This window comes from Geotrypetes seraphini, chromosome 5 (assembly GCF_902459505.1).
Source record: "Geotrypetes seraphini chromosome 5, aGeoSer1.1, whole genome shotgun sequence".
Classification (NCBI taxonomy): Eukaryota; Metazoa; Chordata; class Amphibia; order Gymnophiona; family Dermophiidae; genus Geotrypetes; species Geotrypetes seraphini.
The window spans coordinates 19,542,248-19,567,540 of record NC_047088.1 but is presented as its reverse complement, the minus strand read 5'-3'; the positions used below and the strand labels follow the sequence as shown (position 1 = coordinate 19,567,540).

General features: G+C 46.2%; 2 protein-coding genes across 3 annotated transcripts in view; one reads left to right on the top strand and one right to left on the bottom strand.

Annotated features, from left to right (window-relative positions):
• ACSL4 (acyl-CoA synthetase long chain family member 4) overlaps positions 1–540 on the bottom strand; it is a 108,000-nt gene extending 107,460 nt beyond the window's left edge. Inside the window, exon 1 of one of the 2 annotated variants that reach the window (XM_033945480.1) lies at positions 201–540. The gene's annotated coding sequence lies outside the window, so the exon portion shown is untranslated. The remainder of the gene's footprint in view (positions 1–200) is intronic. The other variant, XM_033945481.1, reaches the window with a different exon arrangement.
• A 17,693-nt stretch (positions 541–18,233) lies between these two features.
• LOC117360515 (zinc finger and SCAN domain-containing protein 9-like) lies at positions 18,234–21,452 on the top strand. Its single transcript, XM_033944376.1, has 2 exons — positions 18,234–18,474; positions 18,568–21,452. Exon 2 carries the CDS (start codon positions 18,581–18,583, stop codon positions 19,883–19,885), a length of 1,305 nt encoding a protein of 434 aa, XP_033800267.1. The 5' UTR covers positions 18,234–18,474; positions 18,568–18,580; the 3' UTR covers positions 19,886–21,452.
• The last annotated feature ends 3,841 nt before the right edge of the window (positions 21,453–25,293 follow it).

Below are 25,293 nucleotides of genomic sequence, written 5' to 3'. Positions count from 1 at the left end.
GTGGCTCCAGGTCGGGCGGCACGAGCCCCCCTCCCCCCCAACCGGCGCTAACCCAGCACACGCCCACCACAGGAACCGGCTACGTTCGTTTCACCGTTAAACACGCTACGAGAGAGAGATACCCCCACCACCGCCGCAGCACGGACACGACCGCCGTCAACCGAACGGAACCGGCCCGCGCCTTCGCCGCCGCCGCTTACCTGAGGAAAAAGCCAGCTCGCGCCAGCCGCGTGGAAGGTAAACGACCGCCAGTAACCCCTGGCCCGCTGGGAACGGAAACCCGGCCACGTCATCTGATTCGATGCAGAGACTGCCAATGGGATGGGTCGGTGAAGGCACGCGCCCCCTCCCTCCGTCTAGCCTCCTGCTCCCCCCCCCTTTCCAGAGGATTGCGTCATCAGGGCGGAACGTCATTACGGGAGGTGGTGGCTAGTGCCGCCGGCGTAGCGTGATCTCTTGGCTCAGATCCGCTAGATTTGTGTTATTTCCGTTTCCGGCCCCGAGGAGGAGGGGGGCTCGTGTTATAGTGTGGAATAGTGGAGTGCACGTGACGCACCCAGCAGGGTCCCAGACTGGCAACACTGACGAGGCAGAGAGAAAGGGGTTATTATAGGTTGATCACGTGTTGGCTTTTATAGCACGTGAGGTAACGTATTGCTCGAGAGCGTGTAAACGCTGCTTTTCGTGTGGCCCATTCAGAGCCTTTTGCTAATGCCGGCTGCCCGAATCCTTGTGAAATTGCAGCGCAGGAGGAAGAATTAGGGAATTAGGGGCTGGACGAGTGAGTCGGACATGCCTCTAAAACAGGGGTGCCCACACTTTTTGGGCTTGCAGCTACTTTTAAAATGACCAAATGATCTACCAACGATAAAAATTTTAAAAAACACAAAGCACACTGTACCCACAGGAAATGTTCGGGGGGCTTTTCAAAGAGGTCAAGGCAGATGACTTTAAAATATGCAACGTCACCTCAGTAACAACTATACAATAATAGACAAATATGCCCCCTCCTCTTTTACTAACGGCTTTTAGCACATGGAGCTGCACTGCTCCCAACACTCATAGGCTTCCTGCGCTAAATACCGCTATTGCGGTTTAGTAAAAAGGGGCCATATTGCAAAATATAGACAGCAGATATAAATTTAGACACATTTTGAGCACTAAATTGAAAATAAAATAATTTTTCCTATCTATGCTGTCTGGTGATTTCATGAGTGTCTGGTTGCACTTCCTTCTGACTGTAAATCCAATATTTCTTTCTTTCTGCCTCCTGCATGCTTCCTCTCCTCCAGACCTCATTCCATTCCCCAAACAACATCTCTCTCTATCCCTTCGTGAGTCCAAATTTTTTTTCCTCTCTCCCTGCCCCCTTTCTTTCTGACTTTCTTTCTCTCTCCCTGCCCCCTTTCTTTCTGTCTCTTTATTTCTCTCCCTGCTCCGCTTTATTTCTTTCTCCCTGCCCCCTCTTCTTTCTGTCTGTCTTTCTCTCTACGTGCCACTGCCACCGATTCCTCCCTTCTTCCCTGATGCCAGGCTAGATGCATACAAGCACTGGACCCACAAGCCTTCCCCCCTCCAATGTCAATTCTGATGTCAGAGAAGAAGTTCCGGACCAGCCAGGCAGCAATTGGCTGGCCCGAAACATCCTCTCCAACGTCAGAATTGGCGGGGGGAAGGCTGTGGGCCTGGCGCTTGTACGCACCAGGCCTGGCGTTGGGGAAGCAGGGAGAACAGAACACAAAGGCAACATGAGTCTATCGTGGAGCCCGGGATGGGCTCCGTGATCGACTTGCATTGCCTTTGCTATCTACTGGTCGATCACGATCAACCTTTTGGGCACCCCTGCTATAAAAGGAGGACATGGTAAATCTGGACGTGAGATTTCCTCAAAAAAAAAAAAAAAAGGACACCTAGCCCCAGCCCCACCCCATTCTGCCCTAGCCCTGCCTCACTCTGCCCTAGCCCCACTCCCACACAAACCTCATGTGTCCTTCCCCAAGCTTGGAGCCGTGTCTGGACATCAACACAATGCACATGTGTAGACATTGATACAATGCACGTGTGTGATGTCATCACGTCAAGATCTGCACATACGCAGAGGCCCTCTAGACGCGGCCTCAAGTTTGGGGCCTTTCAAAACCTGGACAAACTGCTGGGTTTTGGAAATCTCTCTGGACATCCGGACAGTCCTCTAAAAAGAGGGCATGTCCGAGTTTTCCTGGTCGTCTGGTAACCCTACTACAGAAACTGGGTAACTTGGAAGCTCTGCTATGAGTGTGGCGGCAGTAATAGTTTCTGAGTGAGTATGGAAACTAGACAAGCATATGCTTTGAAAGGAATGGCTTAATTATTACAGTTGGAGAGCATCTAAATTATCCAGCCCCAGAAGGGAGGCCACTCCTAGATTTCTGACAATGCTATCCTGGAGTATTATGGGATATGTAGCACCGATTTCGAGGAGTAGAATCAGGGACTACAAATAGCACATGCAATTCAAAAGCAGGATTGGCAGTAAAGTCTGCCCCCAGGAACCGGATAACTCGGCAGTGTAGTGGGCTGAGAATCAGGACAGTTGGGCAAGCCATTTTCAACATCTATTGCCTCCGGTCCAAAAGAGATGCCCAATGGTGGACTGCACCAAAGAGTGATGCATAAATTAAAATTTTACAAATGAAAAAGCATCACAAATGAAAGAAGCAAAAGAAAATTATATCTAACTTTCTTCGGTGCTTCAGAAAAGATAGATAGAGTGAAGGCAGTATTTTCAAAGGAATTTGTTCAGGAAATCTAATAGCTGCATAAATTCTCTAAGCTGAAAATTTTTCTTCATTAATATACATACACAGGTGCATTTATACTACTGGACTCTCCACTCACTGCCCCAGGTGCCCCTTCCCCATAGCTCTTCATATCTTCACTGGCTGTGACTAGCATCTCTCACCCACTGCTCGCATCATCCTCTGACGGCACTTCCTGTTTGTGGGGACCAGAAAGTGGCATCACACGAAAGGGTGAGGCTGGCGCGCGCAGCAGGTAACAGATGCTTCTTGCAGCCATTGAATGTTTGAATAGATACGGTGAAAGATGCATTGGAGAGGGGATGCACGGCACAGGGAAGGGTACATCAGGGGGCACAGACTTCGTTTGCTATGCTAATGTCTCCACTCCAATTCATATTTTCAAAGAGAAGCTCCATTTGAATGACGTTCCCGCCAGAGACACAGAAGCATGCACACAGCATGCACTCTTGCTCTTTAGATACTGCACATGTACACTCACATAATTTTTCCCTCTTTAATCACTCATGCACGCTCTTCAGGCAAACACACATTCACGTACACATGCACACACTCCCACTTTTCATAAGAATTGCTATATTGGGACAGATCAAAGATCCATCAAGCCCAGTATCCCGTTTCCAACAGTGGCTAACCCAGGTCCCAGTACCTGGCAGAAACCCAAAGAGCAGCAACATTCCAGAGCTGAGATTGTGATGTCATAATGCCTCATTCCACCAATGTCTAAGAACCAGCCTCATCAGTGATGTCACAATGGCTCGGTTGTCCTATACTTAGCTCACGTAAGAAGATAAGAGCTGCCAGGCTCTGTCATTTTTCAGACAAAGACACACAAAGTGGAGGAGTAGCCTAATGGTTAGGATTCCCCCTATGGCTCCTTGTGACCCTTCCATATCTAAAGTACAAAAACTTAGGGCTCCTTTTACGAAGCCGCGTTAGCGGTTTAACGTGCGTAATAGTGCACGCTAAACTGCCGGCTGTGCTAGATGCTAACGCCAGCATTGAGCTGGCATTAGTTCTAGCCGCGTAGCACGGGTTTAGCGCACACCAAAAAGCTGCATGTGCTAAAACCGCTAACGCGGCTTCGTAAAAGGAGCCCTTAGACTGTGACAGAGAAAGTACCGGCATATAATAAATATGTACTTTAGTCTTTTTTGGTGCTATGCTGCTCATGTGCTCACTCAGTCAGTGCTCCCCCCCCCCCCCCCCACCGCACACACACACACACACTCAAAAGTGTTGCACGCCATCAAGTAAATGTTTTGATGCCATTTTTCTTACATTCCTATCCCTTCTCAACAACCTCGCTTCCTCTACAAGGGCTGTTCCAAGTATTAGATGTCACTGGTTTCACTGGTTTCTCAGGCTCTCTCCAATGCCTCATGCAGAACTCGACCTCCCCCCACAGCTCAGCTCAGACTCTCCTTCCTATGACTAAAGAAGAGTTCCTTCTGGCTAAATCCTATACTCCTGCTGGCCGTCTCTCTCTGCTGCTCCCCTTCCCGGTATCTAATGATTTCACCCTTCTCCCCTCTCAATCAACATTCTTACCATTCCCACCCCGCATGCCACGTGTACCTTCACTACGTCATAAAAGTTGCCTGAGACTTTGGACTCGCTTTAGGCCACCATCTATCCTTGATAGGATTTGGGCAAAGTCCTGCAAGATAAACTGAAGTAACTTCAGAGAGGATAATGGACAAGGTGTCCCTTTGCCTTTTCACTTTTGCCTTTTTCTGAACGCCATAGCTTTGTCTACTCAAGAGCTCCTCACTCCTGTGTAATGTGCATTATTGCGACAGGTGTCCCCTGAGGAAGGCGTCTTCTATACACCGAAACTTGGATCAATATTTTTCAATAAAGACTTTAGCATTGGTTGAACAGACGTCCTCCTTGCCCTTTGACCAACCGTGCCGGTATTTAGAGGAGTTTGGAATTTAAATGATTTGATATTATCATCATACCTTCAAGTTATCTGTGGTACCTGCTAATGAATTTTGGCACAGAGATATAAATGGCAGAATAGGAACTGAATTATTAGAGAAATGAAAATACTGGCATGTTCAAAATTGTGATCTAATTAATGAGAGTTTGGCGTCTGTTTGACGGTTGCTGAAGGCAGGGCGGTAGTGTTTCCACTACGTGCACCATGAAAATGTGAAGCCTTTTCAGGCAAAGCCGGGATCCTAGTAGCACCGTAGAAGATATACGCATGTTGCAGAAGAATTTTTAAAACTTTTTGGGACACCACCAGACTGCATTGCGCTTTTTGAGAGGAGTTTACAACGCTATAAGCCAAGTGCACTTTATTCCCTTCTCTCGTAATATGATTTAAAATAAGCGCGATAACAGAGTTTGATGCTGTCCTAACATAAGAACATAAGCAATGCCTCCGCTGAGTCAGACCTGAGGTCCATCGTGCCTAGCAGCCCGCTCACGCGGCGGCCCAACAGGTCCAGGACCTGTGCAGTAGCCCTCTATCTATACCCCTCTATCCCTTTTTCCAGCAGGAAATTGTCCAATCCTTTCTTGAACCCCAGTACTGTACTCTGTCCTATTACGTCCTCTGGAAGTGCATTCCAGGTGTCCACCACACGTTGGGTAAAGAAGAACTTCCTAGCATTCGTTTTGAATCTGTCTCCTTCCAACTTTTCCGAATGCCCTCTTGTTCTTTTGTGTTTTGAAAGTTTGAAGAATCTGTCCCTCTCTACTCTCTCTATGCCCTTCATGATCTTGTAGGTCTCTATCATGTCTCCTCTGAGTCTCCGCTTTTCCAGGGAGAAGAGCCCCAGTCTCTCTAATCTTTCAGTGTATGAAAGGTTTTCCATGCCCTTAATCATTTGTGTTGCTCTCCTCTGGACCCTCTCAAGTATTGCCATATCCTTCTTAAGGTACCTGTTGAATAAGAAATAGCACAAAGAGCTACGGTGTAGCCATTTTCTGAGCGCTTTGCACTACACTTTGGGCACTTAGGTTAGAGAGTATATTTTATACAAATGGAGTGTATTTAAGCATTTGAAATCACAAAAACCCTATTATTCTGGAGGGATTGGAGTATATAAATACATATAATAAATCCAAACTCCAGTGAAAAATCAAATAAACAGTCCTATTTTGTTCCATCTGTAACCAATCACGGAGGAAAAAGGCCTCAGAAGTCGCAGGAAGCTTAGTGGACTACGGAAGGCCGACCCTGAATGAAAAAGCGGGACGCCATTCGGATAAGCACTATTCCACTTTATTTATGGTTAATAAGTGCTAGTGCATTACACATATCTAAGAGTAATTTAATTACATCGGAGGGTCTTTTTCAGGCCAATGATAGAAGACGACAAGAACAAGAGCTTCATGCTTTAAAATGTGCTGGATAGCCCCAGAAGAAGGATCTAAATGGCCAAGAGTCGACCCTGTCTATTTATATCACTTTGTCAGGAGGGTGTTGACAATGACGACAAAAACAAGAGCTTCATTCTTTAAAATGTGATGTATATCCCAAGAAGAAGGATCTAAATGGCCAGGAGTCGCCCCTCACTGTTTACATCACATTGACAGAAAGGTGTTGACAGTGACGACAAAAACAAGAGCTTCATTCTTTAAAATGTGCTGGATAGCCCCATGAGAAGGATCTAAATGGCCAGGAGTCGCCCCTGACTGTTTACATCACTTTAGCAGGAGGGCAGTGTCCTATACTTAGCTCACGTAAGAAGATAAGAGCTGCCAGGCTCTGTCATTTTTCAGACAAAGACACACAAAGTGGAGGAGTAGCCTAATGGTTAGGATTCCCCCTATGGCTCCTTGTGACCCTTCCATATCTAAAGTACAAAAACTTAGGGCTCCTTTTACGAAGCCGCGTTAGCGGTTTAACGTGCGTAATAGTGCACGCTAAACTGCCGGCTGTGCTAGATGCTAACGCCAGCATTGAGCTGGCATTAGTTCTAGCCGCGTAGCACGGGTTTAGCGCACACCAAAAAGCTGCATGTGCTAAAACCGCTAACGCGGCTTCGTAAAAGGAGCCCTTAGACTGTGACAGAGAAAGTACCGGCATATAATAAATATGTACTTTAGTCTTTTTTGGTGCTATGCTGCTCATGTGCTCACTCAGTCAGTGCTCCCCCCCCACCCCCCCACCGCACACACACACACACACTCAAAAGTGTTGCACGCCATCAAGTAAATGTTTTGATGCCATTTTTCTTACATTCCTATCCCTTCTCAACAACCTCGCTTCCTCTACAAGGGCTGTTCCAAGTATTAGATTTCACTGGTTTCACTGGTTTCTCAGGCTCTCTCCAATGCCTCATGCAGAACTCGACCTCCCCCCACAGCTCAGCTCAGACTCTCCTTCCTATGACTAAAGAAGAGTTCCTTCTGGCTAAATCCTATACTCCTGCTGGCCGTCTCTCTCTGCTGCTCCCCTTCCCGGTATCTAATGATTTCACCCTTCTCCCCTCTCAATCAACATTCTTACCATTCCCACCCCGCATGCCACGTGTACCTTCACCACGTCATAAAAGTTGCCTGAGACTTTGGACTCGCTTTAGGCCACCATCTATCCTTGATAGGATTTGGGCAAAGTCCTGCAGGATAAACTGAAGTAACTTCAGAGAGGATAATCGACAAGGTGTCCCTTTGCCTTTTCACTTTTGCCTTTTTCTGAACGCCATAGCTTTGTCTACTCAAGAGCTCCTCACTCCTGTGTAATGTGCATTATTGCGACAGGTGTCCCCTGAGGAAGGCGTCTTCTATACACCGAAACTTGGATCAATATTTTTCAATAAAGACTTTAGCATTGGTTGAACAGACGTCCTCCTTGCCCTTTGACCAACCGTGCCGGTATTTAGAGGAGTTTGGAATTTAAATGATTTGATATTATCATCATACCTTCAAGTTATCTGTGGTACCTGCTAATGAATTTTGGCACAGAGATATAAATGGCAGAATAGGAACTGAATTATTAGAGAAATGAAAATACTGGCATGTTCAAAATTGTGATCTAATTAATGAGAGTTTGGTGTCTGTTTGACGGTTGCTGAAGGCAGGGCGGTAGTGTTTCCACTACGTGCACCATGAAAATGTGAAGCCTTTTCAGGCAAAGCCGGGATCCTAGTAGCACCGTAGAAGATATACGCATGTTGCAGAAGAATTTTTAAAACTTTTTGGGACACCACCAGACTGCATTGCGCTTTTTGAGAGAAGGAGTTTACAACGCTATAAGCCAAGTGCGCTTTATTCCCTTCTCTCGTAATATGATTTAAAATAAGCGCGATAACAGAGTTTGATGCTGTCCTAACATAAGAACAAAAGCAATGCCTCCGCTGGGTCAGACCTGAGGTCCATCGTGCCTAGCAGCCCGCTCACGCGGCGGCCCAACAGGTCCAGGACCTGTGCAGTAATCCTCTATCTATACCCCTCTACCCCCTTTTCCAGCAGGAAATTGTCCAATCCTTTCTTGAACCCCAGTACCGTACTCTGCCCTATTACACTCTCTGGAAGCGCATTGGCTAAGGCTCTTAATATTTGCATCTCCTCTTCCTATAGGCTAAGGCTCTTTGCACCTGCATTGTGATGTCATAGAGCTTTATGGTTATAGAAACCTAGAAACATGATGGCAGATAAAGGCCAAATGGTCCATCCACAGCATCACTATCTCCTCCTCTCCCATCAGAACATAAGCAATGCCTCCGCTGGGTCAGACCTGAGGTCCATCATGCCCAGCAGTCCGCTCACGCGGCGGCCCAACAGGTCCAGGACCTGTGCAGTAATCCTCTATTTATACCCCTCTATCCCCTTTTCCAGCAGGAAATTGTCCAATCCTTTCTTGAACCCCAGTATCGTACTCTGTCCTATTACGTCCTCTGGAAGCGCATTCCAGGTGTCCACCACACGCTGGGTAAAGAAGAACTTCCTAGCATTCGTTTTGAATCTGTCTCCTTCCAACTTTTCCGAATGCCCTCTTGTTCTTTTGTGTTTTGAAAGTTTGAAGAATCTGTCCCTCTCTACTCTCTCTATGCCCTTCATGATCTTGTAGGTCTCTATCATGTCTCCTCTGAGTCTCCGCTTTTCCAGGGAGAAGAGCCCCAGTCTCTCTAATCTTTCAGTGTATGAAAGGTTTTCCATGCCCTTAATCATTTGTGTCGCTCTCCTCTGGACCCTCTCAAGTATTGCCATATCCTTCTTAAGGTACCTGTTGAATAAGAAATAGCACAAAGAGCTACGGTGTAGCCATTTTCTGAGCGCTTTGCACTACACTTTGGGCACTTAGGTTAGAGAGTATATTTTATACAAATGGAGTGTATTTAAGCATTTGAAATCACAAAAACCCTATTATTCTGGAGGGACTGGAGTATATAAATACATATAATAAATCCAAACTCCAGTGAAAAATCAAATAAACAGTCCTATTTTGTTCCAACTGTAACCAATCACGGAGGAAAAAGGCCTCAGAAGTCGCAGGAAGCTTAGTGGACTACGGAAGGCCGACCCTGAATGAAAAAGCGGGACGCCATTCAGATAAGCACTATTCCACTTTATTTATAGTTAATAAGTGCTAGTGCATTACACATATCTAAGAGTAATTTAATTACATCGGAGGGTCTTTTTCAGGCCAATGATAGAAGACGACAAGAACAAGAGCTTCATGCTTTAAAATGTGCTGGATAGCCCCAGAAGAAGGATCTAAATGGCCAAGAGTCGACCCTGTCTATTTATATCACTTTGTCAGGAGGGTGTTGACAGTGACGACAAAAACAAGAGCTTCATTCTTTAAAATGTGATGTATATCCCAAGAAGAAGGATCTAAATGGCCAGGAGTCGCCCCTCACTGTTTACATCACATTGACAGAAAGGTGTTGACAGTGACGACAAAAACAAGAGCTTCATTCTTTAAAATGTGCTGGATAGCCCCATGAGAAGGATCTAAATGGCCAGGAGTCGCCCCTGACTGTTTACATCACTTTAGCAGGAGGGCAGTGTCCTATACTTAGCTCACGTAAGAAGATAAGAGCTGCCAGGCTCTGTCATTTTTCAGACAAAGACACACAAAGTGGAGGAGTAGCCCAATGGTTAGGATTCCCCCTATGGCTCCTTGTGACCCTTCCATATGTAAAGTACAAAAACTTAGGGCTCCTTTTACGAAGCCGCGTTAGCGGTTTAACGTGCGTAATAGTGCACGCTAAACTGCCGGCTGTGCTAGATGCTAACGCCAGCATTGAGCTGGCATTAGTTCTAGCCGCGTAGCACGGGTTTAGCGCACACCAAAAAGCTGCATGTGCTAAAACCGCTAACGCGGCTTCGTAAAAGGAGCCCTTAGACTGTGACAGAGAAAGTACCGGCATATAATAAATATGTACTTTAGTCTTTTTTGGTGCTATGCTGCTCATGTGCTCACTCAGTCAGTGCTCCCCCCCCCCCCCCCACCACACACACACACACACTCAAAAGTGTTGCACGCCATCAAGTAAATGTTTTGATGCCATTTTTCTTACATTCCTATCCCTTCTCAACAACCTCGCTTCCTCTACAAGGGCTGTTCCAAGTATTAGATTTCACTGGTTTCACTGGTTTCTCAGGCTCTCTCCAATGCCTCATGCAGAACTCGACCTCCCCCCACAGCTCAGCTCAGACTCTCCTTCCTATGACTAAAGAAGAGTTCCTTCTGGCTAAATCCTATACTCCTGCTGGCCGTCTCTCTCTGCTGCTCCCCTTCCCGGTATCTAATGATTTCACCCTTCTCCCCTCTCAATCAACATTCTTACCATTCCCACCCCGCATGCCACGTGTACCTTCACCACGTCATAAAAGTTGCCTGAGACTTTGGACTCGCTTTAGGCCACCATCTATCCTTGATAGGATTTGGGCAAAGTCCTGCAGGATAAACTGAAGTAACTTCAGAGAGGATAATGGACAAGGTGTCCCTTTGTCTTTTCACTTTTGCCTTTTTCTGAACGCCGTAGCTTTGTCTACTCAAGAGCTCCTCACTCCTGTGTAATGTGCATTATTGCGACAGGTGTCCCCTGAGGAAGGCGTCTTCTATACACCGAAACTTGGATCAATATTTTTCAATAAAGACTTTAGCATTGGTTGAACAGACGTCCTCCTTGCCCTTTGACCAACCGTGCCGGTATTTAGAGGAGTTTGGAATTTAAATGATTTGATATTATCATCATACCTTCAAGTTATCTGTGGTACCTGCTAATGAATTTTGGCACAGAGATATAAATGGCAGAATAGGAACTGAATTATTAGAGAAATGAAAATATTGGCATGTTCAAAATTGTGATCTAATTAATGAGAGTTTGGCGTCTGTTTGACGGTTGCTGAAGGCAGGGCGGTAGTGTTTCCACTACGTGCACCATGAAAATGTGAAGCCTTTTCAGGCAAAGCCGGGATCCTAGTAGCACCGTAGAAGATATACGCATGTTGCAGAAGAATTTTTAAAACTTTTTGGGACACCACCAGACTGCATTGCGCTTTTTGAGAGAAGGAGTTTACAACACTATAAGCCAAGTGCGCTTTATTCCCTTCTCTCGTAATATGATTTAAAATAAGCGCGATAACAGAGTTTGATGCTGTCCTAACATAAGAACAAAAGCAATGCCTCCGCTGGGTCAGACCTGAGGTCCATCGTGCCTAGCAGCCCGCTCACGCGGCGGCCCAACAGGTCCAGGACCTGTGCAGTAATCCTCTATCTATACCCCTCTACCCCCCTTTTCCAGCAGGAAATTGTCCAATCCTTTCTTGAACCCCAGTACCGTACTCTGCCCTATTACGCTCTCTGGAAGCGCATTGGCTAAGGCTCTTAACATTTGCATCTCCTCTTCCTATAGGCTAAGGCTCTTTGCACCTGCATTGTGATGTCATAGAGCTTTATGGTTATAGAAACCTAGAAACATGATGGCAGATAAAGGCCAAATGGTCCATCCACAGCATCACTATCTCCTCCTCTCCCATCAGAACATAAGCAATGCCTCCACTGGGTCAGACCTGAGGTCCATCATGCCCAGCAGTCCGCTCACGCGGCGGCCCAACAGGTCCAGGACCTGTGCAGTAATCCTCTATTTATACCCCTCTATCCCCTTTTCCAGCAGGAAATTGTCCAATCCTTTCTTGAACCCCAGTATCGTACTCTGTCCTATTACGTCCTCTGGAAGCGCATTCCAGGTGTCCACCACACGCTGGGTAAAGAAGAACTTCCTAGCATTCGTTTTGAATCTGTCTCCTTCCAACTTTTCCGAATGCCCTCTTGTTCTTTTGTGTTTTGAAAGTTTGAAGAATCTGTCCCTCTCTACTCTCTCTATGCCCTTCATGATCTTGTAGGTCTCTATCATGTCTCCTCTGAGTCTCCGCTTTTCCAGGGAGAAGAGCCCCAGTCTCTCTAATCTTTCAGTGTATGAAAGGTTTTCCATGCCCTTAATCATTTGTGTCGCTCTCCTCTGGACCCTCTCAAGTATTGCCATATCCTTCTTAAGGTACCTGTTGAATAAGAAATAGCACAAAGAGCTACGGTGTAGCCATTTTCTGAGCGCTTTGCACTACACTTTGGGCACTTAGGTTAGAGAGTATATTTTATACAAATGGAGTATATTTAAGCATTTGAAATCACAAAAACCCTATTATTCTGGAGGGACTGGAGTATATAAATACATATAATAAATCCAAACTCCAGTGAAAAATCAAATAAACAGTCCTATTTTGTTCCAACTGTAACCAATCACGGAGGAAAAAGGCCTCAGAAGTCGCAGGAAGCTTAGTGGACTACGGAAGGCCGACCCTGAATGAAAAAGCGGGACGCCATTTGGATAAGCACTATTCCACTTTATTTATGGTTAATAAGTGCTAGTGCATTACACATATCTAAGAGTAATTTAATTACATCGGAGGGTCTTTTTCAGGCCAATGATAGAAGACGACAAGAACAAGAGCTTCATGCTTTAAAATGTGCTGGATAGCCCCAGAAGAAGGATCTAAATGGCCAAGAGTCGACCCTGTCTATTTATATCACTTTGTTAGGAGGGTGTTGACAGTGAGACAAAAACAAGAGCTTCATTCTTTAAAATGTGATGTATATCCCAAGAAGAAGGATCTAAATGGCCAGGAGTCGCCCCTCACTGTTTACATCACATTGACAGAAAGGTGTTGACAGTGACGACAAAAACAAGAGCTTCATTCTTTAAAATGTGCTGGATAGCCCCATGAGAAAGATCTAAATGGCCAGGAGTCGCCCCTGACTGTTTACATCACTTTAGCAGGAGGGCAGTGAAGACAAGAACAAGAGTTGTAGCACCAGACGAAGGATCTAAATGTCCTGGAGTGACCCCTGACTGTTTTACATCACTTTGCCAGGAGGGGCGTTGAAGGTGATGACAAGAACAAAAGCTTCATTCTTTAAAATGTGCTGGATAGCCCCAGAAGAGGGATCTAAATGGCCAGGATTCACCCCTGACTCTTTACATCACTTTGGCAGGAGGGTGTTGACAGTGACGACAAAAACAAGAGCTTCATTCTTTAAAATGTGCTGGATGTGCTGGATTCTTTAAAGTGTGTAGAGGAGCTGGTACACTTTACGGCTCTCTCATACCCAATGGACAGCGTTTGCTTCCTACGACTTCTCAGGCTTTTTTACTCCGTGATTGATTACAGTTGGAACATAATAGGACTGTTTATTTGATTTTTCACCGGAGTATGGATTTATTTTAAACAATTTGAAACCCTTGTTCTGGTGTTTATTATATATTTTGAGGACACACCTAGGACTAAAAGATATAATGCTCCCTTATTATACCCCCCCCCGCCCCGTTACAAAACTGCAAAAGTGTTTTGTAGCACAGGCCTGCACGCTGAATACTCTGCGCTGCTCCCAACACTCGTAGAGTTGAGCGTCGGGAGCCGCGGAGAGCATTCAGTGTGCCGGCCTGCACTAAAAACTGCTTCTGCAGTTTTGTAAAAGGGGGGAGTTATATGAAGAAGGATATATTTTTAAAGACAACATTTGAAAAAAAAAAATGGCTCACTGACTTCTGGCATAGGTACCTCTGCACTGTGATGACCTCCAGCAACCCTAGAGCTAGCAGAGGCTTTTAGTATTAATTGTTCAGTGACAACAGATCAGAAACACACTGCAACTGAGAATTTGCATTCATTATGCAGCTGAAACTCAGTAAAAATTCATGGCCACTGACTGATAAAAACAAGCTACTTGGTTTTCTTGAAACACAGACAGGTAAAGGATGTATTTCTCCTATAACTACTGTGGTTATATTATGCACAAGAAATGGAACAAAGAACAAAGGCAAAGTTTAATTTTATTGGGAGAGAAAACAAGGACCATAAAAGACAGGCATCCTATCTCTGATGAACTGCAGCTGTCTTCTAACCTTAATTTTGCCTCAGTGAATCAGCTTATCCAGTCAACAGGAGGTCTTAGGGACGTGGTTTTGGAGCATCTACATTTTGAATCATCAAATTCCAAGACGCCCAGAGGAATATAATGGGTGTCTTAGTATTTAGCACTCGCTAAATCAGCACCTCTTGATGAATCTTCTCCTTATTTATTTATACTCATTTATATATCACCTTCGTAGATTAAATTTCAAAGATAGAAATAATTAAAACTAGCTGGTTCCACAGACTGTGGTATAGTAAAGGAGGCGGCCTGCCCAGGTGCTGTCTTGATGGAGCCGCCAGCACCTGGCCTCCTCTCTGCTCCCCCACTCCAAGAATTTAAAAGGAAGGAGCCAGAAAATATAAAACCAATAAAACTACATAAAAGTTATAAAAACATGTCAGTCCATAGAATACTCAATAAACAAAATTCTAGAGCAGTGATTCCCAAACCTGCCCTGGGGACTGTGGCATAGCGAGGGTGAAAGGTGCCCCTCCTCCGCTCCTTCCCTGCCCCCCCTTCCCGCACGTGCATGCGCCCCTTCCCTTCCCCCATACCTCACGAACTTGCTGCCTGCTTCAGCTCTCCCTCTGATGTCACTTTCTAGGCGCAGGACCCGGAAGTGACATCAGAGGGAGAGCCGACGCTGGAGTGAGCAGCAGGTCGGAGTTGCTGCTCGTGCCAGTGAAGAGCTAGAGGTACAGTGGGAGGGAAGTGAAGACGCAGAGGGGCAGAAAGGAAGACAGGTGCTGGTGGCTCCACCAAGACAGCACCTGTGGTGGACCGCCCCCCCCCCCCTTTACTATTCCACAGCCTGGGGAACCCAGCCAGTTAGGTGTTCAGAATATCCACAATGAATATTCATGAGATCAATTTAAACAACAAGGAGGCAGTGTACGCAAATCATAAGAACCTAAGAATAGTCTTACTGGGTCAAACCAATGGTCCATCAAGCCCTGTAGCTCGTTCTCACAGTGGCCAATCCAAGTCCCTAGTACCTGGGCAAAACCCAAGGAGAAGCAACATTCCAGAATCTCTCAGAGTAACAAAAGATTCTGGAACCCCAAAGAGTAGCAACATTCCATGCTACCGATCCAGGGCAACCAGTGGCTTCCCCCATGTCTTTCTCAATAACAGACGATGGACTTTTCCTCCAGGAAATTGTCCAAACCTTTCATAAAACCAGCTACGCTATCCGCTCTTTGCACAACCTCTGGCAACATGTTTCAGAGCTTAACTATTCTCCATCGATTTGGCTTAGTGCATCTTCCAGATTCACCAAGATTTATTTCAGTTCCTCCGCATCATCACCCTTGAAAACTATTTCCCATCTTCTTCCATAAAGACCGAAGCAAATAATTCATTCAGTCTTTCCACTATGAATATCCATTTCAGCTATCCTGAAAACCCAACTGGCTGGGGTTTCTCCAGGACAGGTTTTCGGATCACTTTTCTAGGGAAATAAGAAATCATTTCCCACCTGTTAAAGTACCATAAGATCAAAATGTAAGGGAGAGGAAAGAGGTAGGTTTTTTGATTCATTTGCCCATATGTTTTATGAACATACACTTACAGCAGTTAATCAAATGAACTGAATCCCTGTCTTGTAAAGAGAACGTCTTTGCTTCAGGTTTTCAGGATGAACTTGGGAAACACTGATGTAAAGCTCTGAAGAATCTTCTTTTGAATAAATGGTCCTCGAGGGCCGCAATCCAGCTGGGGTTTCAGGATTTCCCCAATGAATATGCATGAGATCTATTAGCATACAATGAAAGCAGTGCACGCAAATATATCTCATGCATATTCATTGTCTTACATAAATAGAAAGAGCTATACTTTAATATAAATAAATTACTATTGCCACTATCCCAAATAAAGTGTTCACAAATTGATTGCTTTCTATAAAATACTTATACAACACCTTCCCCACATACAATTCATGCCTTATAAATATATTATAATATTCACAATCTACCAAACCACCTTGCTAAAAATCCAAACATTAAGTGCATCAAAGTCTGTATAATATACTATTATCTCTTCAATCCTGTGTTAATTCCTTGGGAAAACCCTGAAGACCCGACTGGATTGCGGCCCTCGAGGAGGGACTTTGACACCCCCTCTAGCAAGTAATCCATTTGCAGGAGAGAAGCAAGTCCATTCTACTCAGTGATAAGGGGGGCTGCTTTCTTTGCTTCCTGCAAGTTTCTTCATAAATTGTATGTGGTTGATTGTTATCAGACTTGCAACATTTCACGTTAATCAAACAGCTGGAGTTTTTTTCCCACCATATATTCATTTCCGGTAGATTGTGTGCTAACTGTTTAAAACTGATGCAATAAAGATAGTGTGGAAATAGTGGTGCACTCAGAGGGGGGAAATGCTGTGCATGGGAGGTGAATAATGCCTCTGGAACATTTTGTCCAACTTTGGAGACTGCATTGCTGAAAGAATCTACATGGTAGAAGCAGTTGAAAAGCACTGCCAAAATGATAGTAAAGCTGGCATCATAAACCCTGGGGATTGAGAGCCCAAATACATCCTAGATCAGGGGTAGGCAATTCCAATCCTCGAGAGCTGGAGCCAGGTCAGGTTTTCAGGATATCCACAATAAATATTGTCACAATCCGTCCCCAGTGGCTCCGCTCATTCCAGAGCTGCCGGTGGCTAAACCTTATCCAGCCACTCAGCGAGCTAACCACGGGGATAGGATTGTGACTAGTCCCAGGAAAAAAGGTACATTTCCCTTTAACTGGAAGCAGGCTGAACTGCAGGGAGTAGAGGAAGGAGAGCAGAACAGCTCAGAAGAGCCTGAGAGGGACCTCCCTCCTCCTGTTCACTCCCAGCTGAGGCCCATGGTGAGAAAGGTAAAACAAGCTAAGCAATCAAGGCAGGTAACTCCTCCCCCTCAGAGAGCAGGGTGTGTTCGTTTGAACAATATAGAGGCTGCTCTGAGGAGAGGAAAGTTAGTTGGCCCTGAGCCAGCTCAGGGAAGGGTCTCTCCTGACTATATTCCTGACTGTGAGGAGGTGACCATGATGGAAACTGACACTGACCTTGTTGCCAACCAGCCAGCCCCACCTGAACCCATGGAATGGGTAGAGAGCCTTGGACTGCCTGAAGATACGCTCATGCAATAAAGATAAGTGGCAGGTCTGAAGGTTTGGAGCCTTTCTCTGTTTATTAGAACACTGTTGTGCAGTTGTGCTGTGTGTGAGAAAGTGCAGGGACTTGTGCTGAAAAAAAAAAACGTTTTTTTTATTGTTGTTTTGTAACTCAAGTGGCCTGAATTGGGGATGCATTTCTGTGACTGTGAGGGAAGTAAATGTCATAACTTTTGGGGAGAATTCACTTAAGATCCAGGTCGGGATAGTGGGGCCATTATTGGCATTCTGATACTTCAGAAAAGTAATAAGTGAATTCCTTTACTCCCCTCCCCCACCAACAGTTTCTCTGTTGGATTCAGCCCAGCTTTAAACTTGCTGAGCTTAGAGGCCCAGAACTTGAGTGAGAGTGTGTAAGGTTGCTTTATCTTCCCTAAGGTAAAGACAAGCCCACTACAGTTCTGTTTGCTATTTTTTTGATGTAAATGATACTTACCTTAATTGCCTGATTGAAGGTAGCAGTGGCAACCCATTCCAGTGGGTCCACTCCAGACTTTATTTTTGGTTATCTGTGTGCAGCATTCTATTTGGACTTTGGGGTTTTTTTTTTTATGAATGCTTAAGGGAGACGTTGCTCCCAACTTCGGTTCAAGGAATAAAGGGACTTTGAACAAGTGAACTGATTTGTTTATTTCTGCTATTTTGCTTCCTGACAAGAAAAGATATTCCAGCAGGACTTCCTTCCTTCATCGGAAGCACGTCGGAGTTGCGCTCGGGTGAGCAGAGGCCGGGTTACGGTAAATACAGGTACCGGCCCTGTCACATATGGTATCAGGAGTGGGATGAGCGCCTCCTGCTGGACATTGTGAGAATTGGAAAAAAAAAAATATTTTTTTTTTTTTTTTTTTTTTTTTTTTTTGGAAAAAAAAAAAGTTTTGGACTTGTGAATAATTTGTTGTTTTAGCTTGTTATTTTAGTTTGTTGTATTGGTTCCAGTCTGAGCGGAGCGGAGTTCCAGAAGTCTTCCGACCGGGGTGCAGAGGAAGCAAGTGGCTTGGCTGTCCCAGCTGCACCAGTGAGGAGCCAGAGTCGGAGGAGGCTGAGGATCGATATAGGAGGACAGAAACGCAGCTATACGACTGGGGGCCAAGGAGGCCTACAAACAAAAGGCAAAGACTCACCTTGTGCTCTGGTAAGAGGCTTGACCAGGGGGGTGAGGGAGTTTGACTACACTCATATAGTGGTACCGCACTTGGGTTGGTCTCTCTCGCTTTGTTTCTTGTAGGTTAATCGGCACGATGGACCAGCAACAGCTGATAGCGTTCTTGACGGCGGAACGCCAGAAGCAAAGCGAGGACTTACAAGCAGTGCTAAAGACCAACCAGGAGTTATGGTACCGGTCTCAGGAATTATCTCGGCGGCAACACGACGAGATGGTGCTAGCGATGGGGGAGCAAACGCAAGTACTGTCTAGAATTTTGCAGAACCCATCGACATCGGCAGGCAGTGAGCCTGGACACAGTAATTTGCCACAACCCTCAGGAGCAGCTAACCCTCTAGCCACGCTAAATCTGTGTAAGATCACACCAGCGGATGCGCCGGATGAATTCCTATCCGCGTTCGAGAGGGTAGCTACTGCTGCTGGTTGGCCTCAGGGTCAGTGGGCTGTAAGGCTACTCCCATGCCTTGCAGGAGAAACCCTGTCTGCTTATCAGACACTAGCCCCAGAGGTAGCTAACAATTATCAAGCTGTAAAGACACATATATTGGAGTACTTAGGCTACACTCAAGAGCATTATCGCCAGCGGTTTAGAGCAACCCTTATGCAGGATAAGGAAAGACCTAAGGCCCTTGCTCAAAAACTGTCTAAGTTGGCTGAGAGGTGGCTTAGTCCATGGCTTGGGGATGCCCGGGCCATTGTATTAGAGGTGATCAGGGAGCAGTTTCTGCAATCCGCTCCCAAGAATTTGAGGGGCTGGGTGCAGAAACAGGGCTGCAAAACCTTAGCCCAGACCTTAGAGGTAGCAGAAGCCTATTTGGACGCCCAAGGCGCCTATGAGGAGGGAAAGACAACCACCCTACTAGGCCTGGGAAAAGCTAAGGACAGCCGAGGTCAGGACCCACCCAGGAAAACTACAGGGTACCCTAGGGCGAAGGAGCCTGTCCCTGAGAAAACCCAGAGGTGCTATCGTTGTGGGAAAATAGGGCATACCCAGAGGTACTGTAGGGTAACGAGGGATCTGATAATAACTCAGAGGCCTGGGGCCCCGATTCCCGAAGAATATCAAGTCATAGTCTCAGTAGCCAACAGGGAGGTCCCGGCTCTGGTCGATACGGGGGCTGAGCAGTCGGTCGTATCAGAGCAACTATGGGATGAATTGGGCTCAGATCAGGAGCTGGGGGTGAAGCAAGTACCCATCACCTGTATACACGGAGAAACACAGGAATACCCCCTTAGAGACCTGACCATTCAACATAGGGAAAAAAAAAACCCGAATATCAGTGGCAGTTTTAAAGACAACACCTTACCCATTAATCCTGGGAAGAGATTGGCTGAATCGGGCGCAGATAGGAGTGCCGGAGAGGAAGGGGATGTTGAGTAAATGTGTGTTGGGTAGTCGGGTTGAGGAGAGCTTAGTCGGGCCCCGGGAGGGAAGACGACGGGCTAAGGGGTTAAAACCTAAATATGGGAAGCCTACAATTCGGTGGGCCCCGCTGTCAGATAGGGCCATAGCACCCACGCGGGTTTACGCTAAGGCTGCAGGCTATGACCTATATGCCGCCTGTGAACAAACTATCCCTGCTAAGGGAAGGTCCCTGATAAACACAGATATACAAGTATCTCCCCCGCCAGGTGCCTATCTACGGATAGCTCCAAGGTCAGGATTGGCGTTAAAGCAGTCAATCGATGTGGCCGCTGGGGTCATCGACCCAGATTTTAGGGGCAATGTCGCGGTACTCCTGGTCAATCAGGGTGATAGCGAGTACAAAGTGCAAATCGGGGATCGTATAGCCCAGCTTATTTGCGAGAGAATTTGGCACCCCAACCTGGTACAGTGGACCCGTCTCCCGGACACCAGCAGAGGAGAGCAAGGGTTCGGGTCCACCGGGGTAGGAACTATAGAAAGTAGGTCTCGCCCTGAATTAGGATCGGAGCTGAGAGGGAATATAGAAGCCGCTAAAGTAGCCGCACTAGACGCAGAGATACTGAAACTGAGAGAAGAATTGACACTAGCACGAAAGGATTGGGAAGCTAACCTAAGAACCCAAACCGAAGCCAAGTTCCAAGCTTGGAAGGATCCCCTAGACCGGGATAATCAACGGTCCAGGGAGGAAATAACTGCCCAGTGTCAGCGGGAGTCAGGGAAGCTGACCGACCTTATGGCGCAAATTACGGACCAACTGAAGGTAGTACAGGGGCAAATAAGGGAAAATGAAGTCCAACAGCAAGCGATCCAACGTAGCGTTGTAGAAATAAAGAACACTTGCGGAGAACTAACAAACCAAACTGGGAAAGCAGAAAGTTGGGTAACTAAACAACGGGCACAGGAAGAGCAACTGGAACAACACGCCCAGCATTTTGAAAAGGTGCTGGATACCTTTAGGGGAATAGAACAGGACCTGGAGGAAGTGAGGGTTCAGATTGCCCAAGTAAAAAAGGAAGACTTAGGGGATATCACACAGGTGGTAGCTGCCCTTGCCCAGAGAGTAGAAGGGTTGGAAAGTCCTCAGGATCAAGATACAGGGGCCTTAGCAGGGCCTTATGAGACACCCCTGTTGAGATGGCCGGAAGATTTTGAGGACTCTGATCCACCACCCCTAAATCAAGGGAGAAGGGCAAATAGGCCCCGGAAACGATATTGAGCATCGCCCTGGCAAGTTAAGTGTGAATGTGGACACTCTGTCTCGTATGCAAGAGGATAGTGAGTTGCCCCGGGAAAATAGGGACAATCAATCCTTAAGGGTGAGGGTATGTCACAATCCGTCCCCAGTGGCTCCGCTCATTCCAGAGCTGCCGGTGGCTAAACCTTATCCAGCCACTCAGCGAGCTAACCACGGGGATAGGATTGTGACTAGTCCCAGGAAAAAAGGTACATTTCCCTTTAACTGGAAGCAGGCTGAACTGCAGGGAGTAGAGGAAGGAGAGCAGAACAGCTCAGAAGAGCCTGAGAGGGACCTCCCTCCTCCTGTTCACTCCCAGCTGAGGCCCATGGTGAGAAAGGTAAAACAAGCTAAGCAATCAAGGCAGGTAACTCCTCCCCCTCAGAGAGCAGGGTGTGTTCGTTTGAACAATATAGAGGCTGCTCTGAGGAGAGGAAAGTTAGTTGGCCCTGAGCCAGCTCAGGGAAGGGTCTCTCCTGACTATATTCCTGACTGTGAGGAGGTGACCATGATGGAAACTGACACTGACCTTGTTGCCAACCAGCCAGCCCCACCTGAACCCATGGAATGGGTAGAGAGCCTTGGACTGCCTGAAGATACGCTCATGCAATAAAGATAAGTGGCAGGTCTGAAGGTTTGGAGCCTTTCTCTGTTTATTAGAACACTGTTGTGCAGTTGTGCTGTGTGTGAGAAAGTGCAGGGACTTGTGCTGAAAAAAAAAACGTTTTTTTTATTGTTGTTTTGTAACTCAAGTGGCCTGAATTGGGGATGCATTTCTGTGACTGTGAGGGAAGTAAATGTCATAACTTTTGGGGAGAATTCACTTAAGATCCAGGTCGGGATAGTGGGGCCATTATTGGCATTCTGATACTTCAGAAAAGTAATAAGTGAATTCCTTTACTCCCCTCCCCCACCAACAGTTTCTCTGTTGGATTCAGCCCAGCTTTAAACTTGCTGAGCTTAGAGGCCCAGAACTTGAGTGAGAGTGTGTAAGGTTGCTTTATCTTCCCTAAGGTAAAGACAAGCCCACTACAGTTCTGTTTGCTATTTTTTTGATGTAAATGATACTTACCTTAATTGCCTGATTGAAGGTAGCAGTGGCAACCCATTCCAGTGGGTCCACTCCAGACTTTATTTTTGGTTATCTGTGTGCAGCATTCTATTTGGACTTTGGGGTTTTTTTTTTTATGAATGCTTAAGGGAGACGTTGCTCCCAACTTCGGTTCAAGGAATAAAGGGACTTTGAACAAGTGAACTGATTTGTTTATTTCTGCTATTTTGCTTCCTGACAAGAAAAGATATTCCAGCAGGACTTCCTTCCTTCATCGGAAGCACGTCGGAGTTGCGCTCGGGTGAGCAGAGGCCGGGTTACGGTAAATACAGGTACCGGCCCTGTCACAATATGCATGAGATAGATTTGCATCTCAAGGAGGCAGTGCATGCAAATCTATCTCATACATATTCATTATGGATATCCTGAAAACCTGACCTGGCTCCGGCTCTCTAGGACCGGAATTGCCTACTCCTGTGTTAATTCGTACTGCATTTGGCCTCTCTTTATCTCAGGGGTAGGGAACTCCGGTCCTCGAGAGCCATATTCCAGTCGGGTTTTCAGGATTTCCCCAATGAATATGCATGAGATCTATTTGCAAGCACTGCTTTCAATGCATATTCATTGGGGAAATCCTGAAAACCTGACTGGAATACGGCTCTCGAGGACCGGAGTTCCCTACCCCTGTTCTAGACCAGGGGTAGGCAATTCCAGTCCTCGAGAGCCGGAGGCAGGTCAGGTTTTCAGGCTATTTACACCATAAACCCCTTTCCGGATTCAGCAATCTTTCCGGAATGGAATTTATGGTGCATCCTAGCAACGAGATATGTACGTAACCTTGTTATAACCATAAATCTACCCACAATATCTACAATGAATATGTATGAGATGGATGCACTGCCTCCTTGAAATGCAAATCTATCCCATGCATATTTATTGTGGATATCCTGAAAACCTGACCTGGCTCTGGCTCTGGCTCTCGAGGACCGGAATTGCCTACCCCTGTCCTAGACTAAAGGAAGAAGGAATAGTAAAATATTTCTCTTTAAATTTTTTATTTATGCAAGATTTTATATACATCAACCATGCAAAATCACTTATACAGCATGAGGGGGTGCTGAAAAGTTCTCAGCCCAACCAAGAAAAGAATGACGTGGATATGGTCAAATCAATGATCTGGAACAATGTCAAAACAGAGAATTTCATTTCTGCAAATTGACATTTAACAAAATAAAATAACACTCTTTTAGCTAAAGTGGCAAAATAATGCTCAGAATTTAGGGAGTTAGGAGGCTGGGCTGAGAACTTTTCAACACCCCCTCATAAAGGGGATTTTCCAAAAATCACAACAGAACTACTGTACACACTAGTGCTGCCTGATTCAGGGAAGCCGGCGTGCACAGTGTTTGAGCGAACTGAACCCAGGCGGAGGGACTCTTAACACTGCGTGCGCTGACTCCCCTTCTCGTCTGAAACAGGAATGACGTAACTTCATGTTTTGGACGAGAAGGGAAGCCGGGCTGCGCTGTGTTCGAGCCTCGCTGCCTGGATTCAGTTCATTTGCGGCGGTGGGCATGAGGGCAGCGATGGAGTGGAAGGGAGGGAAGCTGACCTTACTAGACAATCGGGGGGCCCCTGCCCTGTTTGCTCCCCCCTAATGCCGGTCCTGGGGCCCCCCTGATATTTTCAGGCCCAAGGCACATGCCTACTGGGCCTACCCTTTAATCCGGTCCTGGTCTCCTGCCCTTTTGATATTTTGTTCTTTGTGCTCACCATCCATCTTCCATTTCTGTACCTTCCCTTCTACTGCCATATCCAACATTTCTGTTTCTTTCCCATTCTCTACCATCTCTATCCCTCCCTCCCACTCTTTCTCCATGGGTCTTTGTCTTTCTTTCCCTCTCTCTCCATGGGTGTCTCTCTCTCTCTCTCCCTCCTTTGTGGAGTCCCACCCCCTCCGGAAGTCAGGTATCTCTTCTTTTCTAACGCATTGCCCCCTGCAGTCCAGGCTTTTCTTTCCTACTTTCCGTCCCTAGCTGTTGTTCTCTCTCTCTTCATTCCCACCTCCTCAGCCCTCTTCCACACTCTTACCTTCCCAGTCTGCAGTGCTTTGCCTTACATGCTAGCACTACCGGCTGACTGGGTGACCGATTCATCTCCTCTCTAGGTCAATCTGCCAGCCGGAAATGCCTCCTCTGTACCATCACTCCGATTGTGGTCCTGTTGCTGCTGCGAGAGAGAAGGATCTGAGATCTGACCACTGAATCGGTAAGGTCAATTAAAAAAAAAATAGAATTGATTTGAATCAATTCAGTCAGAGTGAATCGGTGAATCGATTTGAATCAAGAATCAGGCAGCCTTTACCTCCAGCACTAGATTGGGCACTCCACTAAGGACTAGTGGGTCAAGCCATTCAGTTCCTTTTGATTGACTCAGCGTTTAGCATGCATTGCTTGGCAGTGCACCTTTGTAAAAGCCCGCCTAAGTCTAGAATTGTTTTCCCTCTTGTTAGATCCTGAACCAGCTGCTCCATAAAGCAGGAATTTTATCTTCTTAGCATGCAGGCAAACAGACGAGCCCCTCGCCTTGGACAGTGAAACTGTCCTGTGAAAAAGGCTGTAAAAGCATTTTGCACAGCACGGTTTCACCGTCCAAGTCTTCCCCAAAGAAGATGTCTTCCATACGCCAAAACTGGGATTCTTGTTGGGACCTACTGTTTCTAAATAAAGACTTTTTGGGATTGGAAAGACATCCCCCTTGCCTTTCTTTGCTGTTTTGTTTATCTCCTTAGCATGCCCTGATGTTACATTTACCCAGTCAATATCGGAGTAGCTGAAATCACCCAGTATTATTGTGTTACCCAGTTTGTTGGCCATTCATCCTGGCCAGTTTGATGGTAAACAGGCAAACAGTGGAGATGTCCAAAGACACATGTGTGCTCACAAAGGTTTCAAAACTCTACTTTATTTGTACAATGACTCTACACGCACATGTTTCGGTCCAAACGGCCTGCCTCATGAGTCTACAAGTTGTTAAAATACAAAGTACAGTATTAAAATCAATTAGTGCATCATCGTC